General features: G+C 37.5%; 1 protein-coding gene across 1 annotated transcript; it reads right to left on the bottom strand.

Annotated features, from left to right (window-relative positions):
* Nucleotides 1–266: 266 nt before the first annotated feature.
* Nucleotides 267–4,975, bottom strand: nr2f1b (nuclear receptor subfamily 2, group F, member 1b). Its single transcript, XM_073829560.1, has 3 exons — nt 4,165–4,975; nt 2,910–3,437; nt 267–1,161 (listed from the first exon to the last, which is right to left on the bottom strand). Exons 1-3 carry the CDS (start codon nt 4,568–4,570, stop codon nt 887–889), a joined length of 1,209 nt encoding a protein of 402 aa, XP_073685661.1. The 5' UTR covers nt 4,571–4,975; the 3' UTR covers nt 267–886.
* Between the last annotated feature and the right edge of the window lie 3,566 nt (nt 4,976–8,541).

Below are 8,541 nucleotides of genomic sequence, written 5' to 3' on the forward strand. Positions count from 1 at the left end.
GATGAATAATTAATATTATGGTGATTTTGAAAATAAGTTATCTCAAGAGACTATTGTTTTAGTTTCTTTAAATAAGTTTATACAAAAAGATCTCCAAATATTTTAAAACAGAAGGTAGCGCGACCGCAGCTTGACTAAAATGAACATCAGTTTGTCTCTCAAAGTTATGGAAACTATCTTTATTAGCAAAAGTACAAACAAAAGCACATTTACGCACGAAATGATTAATGAAAATTGTTTAATCAAATGTTGCATCGTACATCAAATCCAACAGCCCCCCATCGCCCACCCTGACAGTCCATAAAAGTCATATCATCTGCAGGTCTGAAACGTAATATTCTATACCGAGAAAAATGAAGGAAAGTACACCAATAATATTTATTGTCGAGCCTCAGAAAAAACATAACCTTAAGTGCTGTGGTTGATTGTTTCGATCGTGTGTACAGGAAGTTGATGAGCAGGAAAATAAATACAGCAAAATAAATACTTGTTAAATCCATTGTCTCCGCTTTGCAGTTAAAACAAACGTGATTTTTTTTGTTGAACGTTTTTAGGGTAACACCAATTATTTGTTATTTTGGATCAATGCATATCCCTTCGTTCAAAAAAACAACTAAATTAAGACTTTTTGCATTTAAAATGGACAATTACACTGTTGAAGAAATGAATCAAAAGTTATTCTATAAAGTCTTTTTTATGGCACATGTCATGACTGACTGTTAAAGGAAAAAGAGAGTAAAGATATCTTCACATTTTCACGAATATCGTTGCTATATAAACCAACACTGAGAGGGAGAGAGAGTTTCTGCATCATCCGTGACTGTTTTAAGTTTTTAATGTCTGTAAATGCTCACCAAACGTCCGCTTCTTCGTCTTTATCTTCCTCTCATTGAATGGACATGTAGGGCCAGTTGAAACTGCTCCCAGATAGCAGCATATCCCTGATGAGCGTCTCAATGGGCGTTTTACCCACCAGTCGAACGAAGAAAATCTGTTCTATGACGGAGGAGGAGACCATTCGGAGCGCGGGGAGTCTCAGCAGCAGCTTGCCGAAGCGTGTGGGCTGGTTCGGGTACTGACTCCTCACATACTCCTCTAGAGCACACTGAGATTTCTCCTGAAGACCTTCTATGTGCGGTACGTCTGAAAGGCCGCATGCATCTGCATACAAATAGAGGAGTCAAATGAATATAGCTATAACGCACACCATTCAAAAGAATAACATCTCTGACATGATTACAAAAATCGCCGCTCTAAATATGCACAATAAACGTATTTAACATAGTTTAGAGAAACAGAAATAGTATAATATAATGCGTTTGCTCTTCTTAAACAAAATTAATTGATTTGAAAATCTAATTTTCTCAGTCAAAAGAGTTACCTACAACTTAAATTAAGTAAAAAGAAGAAAGCATAATGCTTCAAGAAAGCATTAGCCTTGTTAAACGAATATACCTAGCGCATTTCAGTTTAATTTATCCTATTTACGATTATTTACGATTTAACGAAACGAATTAAACTCTGAATGCTGCATTGTTTGTTTATGATATATTCACAAATTTTAATAATAAATTGTTTGAGAGTAATTAAAACAACAACAACAAAAAGAAAATCTTCAAAATAATAGTTTGGGCCACAATGTGTTGTTATAGGCTGCAAACTCCCCACTTCCACAGAATAGGACTTGGTATTTTTAACCATCCTGTATATTGGCCTGAGTATTAACCTATTTTTTAAGAGTTTTTTGGAATGTTAAATACTAGCCATTTACTATTCTTCAATAAGTATTATAGGCTACTTTAGGAGTTTTGAAATCAGCCTGTTTACTTTTTCTGTCAGTAGCCGTTTTCCTTGGCGCATTCGGTCGACCTAAATGTCTTGTGGCACAGTTTTAATTAAAACAAAACATTTTTGTGGTATATTTGTGGTGTGTGAATTTATTATAAAATTAAAAGTAAAACTACATCTGTTCTTAAGATGAGTTCCATAACTGAAACGAAAAGCCCGCGTATTCCAGCCGCGTACTGTTGCTATAGTAACGCCCAAGCAGTTTCTGTTTACCGGGTTTCTCTGAATAAAACTTGTAATCGAACTTTGGTTAGGCTACTTATACGTTGTTTGAATGTTGTTCTGTTTAGCACACTCTGCTTAAAACTTGAACTCAAATTTTGTTTACTTAAACGTTGTTCAAATGCTGTTTAAAGGTTGTTCTGTTTAGCGCACTCTGCTTAAAACTTGTATTCGAACTTTGGTTACTTAAACATTGTTTAAACGTTGTTCGAACATTGTTCTGTTTAGCGCACTCTGCTTACAATCGAACTTTGGTTACTTAGTACATGTTTGAACGTTGCCTAGGCGTTATTTAAACGTTCTAAAAACGTAGCGTAATTTTATTCAGAAATATATTTGAGACTGTCTTTAGATTTTGACCTTCTTTGACGGAGCTCAAGTCTTAATGTTGGATGCAACATCCCAACAATTGTTTTATTGCAACAATTGTTTTAAATTATGAAAGCAGTTCATATTCTACATTTATATGTTCAGTTCTGAAGGACTATCAATAGAATATGTATAGGACTATTTTTAAAATAAATTTGTCACACCAAAAGGAACATTAGCTTAAAAAAACATTACAGATGTAACTTGTCAAAAAAGATCTAATTTAACGATTATTATTGAGAAATGCTGATTTTATATTCTTATTCAGTAACATGATAATATCATGAAACTTCATTATTTTTAAACAACCTTGACGCCTTTAATCTGATTGTGCGCAGATGGTAGGATAACTTTTGACAGATTGACGGTCCATTATTTGAAACAAACATCGCGGAACAAACCGGATTGTGTTATAGTGATGCCCATTAAACTACAATAAGTTTACTTGATCTTGAACGATTCGGGCCTACCTGATGTGAACAGCACTATTGCTTTGGCACAGCTGTATTCAGCGGAGTCCACCTGCAGGGCCTTCAGTTTCTCCACCTGCTCCTGGAAGAATCGGATATGATCCATGAAGGCCACGACCCGGTCCGCGGACATCGGGGACGCGTGAAGCCCAGCGGCGGCGAGGAGAGGAGCCACGTGGAGAGGCATGGAGCACTGCGCAGCGTTCAGCACGAAAAGTTCACTCCAGGTGAGTCTGAGGAGAGACACCTGATCCGTGATTTGGAGGTCGGGAAAGAAAGGGATGTTCCTGGCCCATTCCACCGCACTGAAGAGCAAACGGGCCGCGAGCTCGCAGATGTTCTCAATGCCCATGATGTTAGCCGACTGCATGCACTGGTTTCCGTATCTGGAGGCTGGGTATGGCTCGGCCCGAAGCAGGAGAGATATGTATCCGGATAGGTAGCACTGGCCATTCAGCGGATCTCCATTTGTCAGCGCGTAATGGCTCGGGTTCGGCTGGTTCGGCGGCATTCTTCCTCGCTGAACCGCTGTCAAAACAGAATTAGATGGAGAAGAAATGTGCATAGAAATATACAGTGTTATCGTGAATAAACACATAGCTATTTTTGTAGGTTACACTCAGAAAAAAGGTACAAAACCTGTCATTGGCACGTTATCCGTTCAAAACCTACTAATATGTTATGTACAATCCAGATGATAATTTGTATACTTAGAGTATCTTTTAAATCAAATCTATCTATCTAAACACTGTTTATACAGTTAACTGCAAGTGCTATCAATCTAGAACACGAAAACACAACACTGATAGAAACTAGACCCTGTAATGCTCTAAATATTTTATGCACTTTTAATTTAGGCTACATTAATATGAAATCTGTTCCTGCTGATGCAATAACGTAACTTTTTCTGTCTAGTAATTGAATGCAGACTAAGCTGTCTTGAGTTAATATACCTGCTTAAAAGTTGGTTTATAAATAAGATTATATTGCAGGAAAAAAAATTAAAATATTATGTTTTATAATCATTTCAAGAAGCAAATCATATTCAAGAGCAAAATCTTTTAATTGCATTGCTTTTGGCCTTGAGCTACAATGTATACAGTATGCAAGCTAGTTCAGATTATATAAATTAATTTAATGTTGTGTTATATTAATTTGTGATATGAAAAATTCGTCTATTTCTTTCTTTATTTTCCTTTATTTTTTTATGCACGTGTATGTAGGCTACAAATGACAGAATCCACTGCGCACTCACCTTCGCGTCTCATGCCTACTTTCAGGCATTTCTTCAGCCGGCAGTACTGGCACTGGTTCCTGTGGTGCTGGTCCACCGGGCAGCTTCTGTTGGCACGGCACGTGTACGTTAAGTTCCGCCGAACGCTCCGCTTGAAGAAACTTTTGCATCCCTCACAGGTGAACTGTCCGTAGTGCTTCCCGCTGGATTTATCCCCGCAAACCACGCACTCAATGTGCTGTTGATTCTGCGCCGAGTTCTGTCCTTTATCCTCCGCGGAAGGCAGTCCGGTGTTTGGAGAGTGCGCGGCTGCGCTCAGGCGGTGGTGATGGTGGTGGTCTCTCCCCGGTCCGCTCTGATCATCCAGAGATCCCGCCGGTGCCAGTTCCTCCTGCGGATCTCTCCACACGCTCACCACCATGGCCATGGCTGGACTGCGAAGCTTTTACGCGTCTTCTCCAGAATTATTCAAGATGAAGAAGGCCGGTCGTGTTTTATGCAGAAGCGCCAATTGATATGGAAAGCGCATCGATGAGACTGGAGGTATGTGTCCAAAAAGATCAGACAGCCAGATTGGGCATAAAACAATCACGCCGGAACTCCGTGCTGGTGGTGTCTTCGTGCGTAAAATGGACAATCGGAAAACCCAAATGAATCAGATCCGAGGGGAGCAAAGACGCGGCGTAGTGCAGCCTTCTATTGGCATGATTGACATGAGCATGAATGGAAGACTTCTCACTTTAACTAAAAATAGTGGTATCCGTGAGAACACAGGCGAACGGACTCAACTTTGGCATGATGCTGATCCAAATGACCACACCTTCACTTGGTCTTACGCACTTCAGTGGTGGTCTATTGAATGGTCTGTATTATGGACCCCATCAGGTATTAAAGCACAGAAGTGGGCGGCTCCTTTAAGCTCGGAAGCTCTGTTTGATTGGCCATTTAGCTCACATCCTTCCAAAGGCGCATGGATGCAATTATGTGCTTCAAGTCACTTTTAGCAAACACTGAGACTTTTATGCGGTTGTATTTTTTTTCTCACATTGGACAAAAACAGGATTTAACATTTTAGCTATTCATAAGGTAGGTCATGCTTTTTATCTTTACCACTATCTTTACCGAATTCATTCTCCAATCTGATAATCAGTGTAGAATAGATCATTTATCATTTTTGCAATTGATGAGTAGATTTAATCTGATGCTCACACGAGTGTAGAAAAATAGAAGGACTGCCACCTAGTGAAAAAAAAGCTATAGTATGGGGGAAAAGTGCAGTGCACAATATAATATAATATAATATAATATAATATAAGAGGTTTTATTACTTTAAAATACTTTTTTATTTTATTACTTGAACATATATATAATTGTTTTTTAGGTGCTAGTCAATTTTTATATTCTGCAGGTTATATTCAAAGGATTTTACAGAGGGATTTGTTAATATAACATTGCCTGATTTATATAACTTTTTATTACTAATAATAATATGATTTTTGTTTTCTACCTGACCATTTTTCTTATTTATGAAGTGATAAAGAGATGTCAAATCCCCTCTGTCCAAAACATTTCTTATGAGAATAAAATGATACAAGAATTTTAAAACTGCCTTTATTCTAAGTTTGAATTTCTGTTCTGGAAATATTTAATTAGATAATGCCTTATTTGCATATTTAAACATAACATTTTAGAAAATCTTAATGTACTGTGATTAATCAACAAGGGATAGTGTGCTGATATATATTAGTTATTTTTTTATTATATTCTTCCCTCACAAATAAACAACCGAGATATTTATAGGAACAGCTATATTCTAAAAATATAATTACCAACAGTGATTGCACTTTCAGCAGCAACTATTCTTATGCATAATTCAGTGAGTTCAAGGGTCAACATTGCTGGTGAACCTCAAGGTTTGGGATGGAGCAGAGTCACGTGATCGTGGCATGTTTGTGAACAGGTTGTAGGAGCTGCAGGTTAAAGGGTCAAAGCGATACAATGAGCAAAGACAAGGACAAAGCCCAGGGTCAAAGGTCAAAAGAAGGGTCACTACTGCAAAAACAATGTGCTAGAATGATATTTGAACATTATTATCTTAATTTTTCCACACATTTTTTCCAGTAATACCAATTCTGTACTCTTTTAAACCATTTACGTATCTAACAAAAAGAAGGAAAAACGATGCATTAAGATTAAATTTGAAGACCAGGTAGGTAAATTTGAAGGTAAATCTTTTGGGAAGAAGACTATCTTCTGTAGCCTCTGAAGGGCAGTACTAAATGAAAAAAAAAAAAAAGATATTTCAGCAAAATAAGAAAAATGTACACATCTCTATTCTGTTCAAAAGTTTTCACCTCCCGGCTCTTAATTCATTGTGTTTCCTTCTTAAGCATCAGTGAGTATTTGAACCTTCTGTAATAGTTGCATATGAGTCCCTCAGTTGTCCTCAGTGTGAAAAAAATGGATCTCAAAATCATACAGTCATTGTTGGAAAGGGTTGATATACACAAAAATGCTGGAAAACCAAAGAATTTGTGGGACCTGAAGGCTTTTTCTGAAGAACAGCAGGCAGTTTAACTGTTCAGGACAAACAAGGGACTCATGAACAACTATCACTTAACAAAAAAAAAAACAGCTGTATATCATTCAGGTAACAACACAGTATTAAGAATCAAGGGGAACTTTTGAACGGGGTTATTTTTATAAAATCAACAATTATTTTCTCTTGTGGACTATATGTAAACGTTTTTTTTTTATGAGAAATATCTTATTAATTATTGCACTATAGTAACTTCTCCTGTTTAGTGAGTCCACGCAAATATCAGGTGCCTAAATGGCAGCAGTCGACACCAGCGCTGGCAATTTATGTAACAAAAGGGCCACAGAGGCTCAGGGGCAGTGAGTGGTGTCAAAGGCCATCGCATTTCACATGCAGATGTGTGACATTAGTGACCTCTGGAAGGACTGAGCTATTTAGAAGCCAAATGCATGCAGCTGGATCTCAGGGAGACTGAATGTACTCCAGCACATCTGCAGGTGTGAGAGCACACCTGGATGATATAAAGCAATTCAGGGCCTCCATTATGGCCCTTGATCAAAATGTCACAGATGTAACTCATTTATTTCTCATAGCCTGGACTGATTGTGAAAATGTTGATTTGTGTTGAATCAATAACTGTGTGTAACAGGTACTTAGTATGACTGGTAGGAAAATAAACAACTTGCTGTCTTCTTAAGCTCACTAGGCTTTGAGCTTCAGGTATCCATGTGAGCAGAGTATTGATTATCTACATATGAGTTTGCTTGACTGCCATTTAAAGGAGGGGAGTTTCCATAAAGGGTTAAGACCTTAACATACAACCATCAAACACAGTCAAGGGCTTGAAAATAGATCTGTTGTAATAGGGGTTAAAGGAACACTCCACTTTTTTTGGAAATAGGCTTATTCTCCAACTCCCCCTGTGTTAATAAGTTGAGTTTTACCGTTTTGAAACCCATTCCTGTTCTGGCGATATCACTTTTAGCTTATTTTAGCATAGATTATTGAATCATATTAGACCAATAGGCACAGTAATATCACGCAGCGTGATATTACTCCGCCTGCTTCGGCCATATTACGGCAGCAAACTTCCTTGACAATTACACCGGAATGGGAGTGTAGTTCCTAATCTTATTGGCCTAGAAAATCGCATCTTTACATTTTCCACCGGTCTTAGTACACGATATAACTACAGAAGAGTCAAGTTTTAAATAGGACAAATACAGAAACTCTGTGGTCATTTTTGAACACGATGCTATTGGTCTAATAGGATTCAATGATCTATGCTAAGCTATGCTAAAAGTGCTATCGCCAGAACAGGAGAACGGCTGAATGGATTTCAAAACGGTAAAACTCAACTTATTAACTCGGGAGGAGTTGGAGAATGAGCCTATTTCCAAAAAAAGCGGAGTGTTCCTTTAATGAAATGTTGGTAAGCTACTATGAGATGGATAGCCTAATTGTTATATTAGTTAAGATGGTTTACCTGTTATTTTTATGGTACTTCAAAAAAGTATATATTTTTTTATGTGATCCTTGGTGCATTTTACTAGCATTTACCATACTATTAAAACAAAAACTAAAAAAGGGAAAATATGCACTATGAAAATATTTGAAAAAGGGGTTGTCTTATAATCAGGGTCAGCTTATATTCGTTACATAATGCCAAGATGCTGGAGCCATTATGTAAGCAGGTCAGGGTTGCCAGGTTTTCACAACAAAACCGGCCCAGTTTACCCTTTGCCAAAAGCTTGATTGACAGGTGATCTGACCAATCATAATGCTGAATCCATTTCTTAAAAAAATTACAAAATTAAAAAAAAAAAAAATTGCAGTCAGTTCCCCCGGTAAAAAATGCA

The sequence above is a fragment of the Garra rufa genome, chromosome 23, assembly GCF_049309525.1.
Source record: "Garra rufa chromosome 23, GarRuf1.0, whole genome shotgun sequence".
Taxonomy (NCBI): Eukaryota; Metazoa; Chordata; class Actinopteri; order Cypriniformes; family Cyprinidae; genus Garra; species Garra rufa.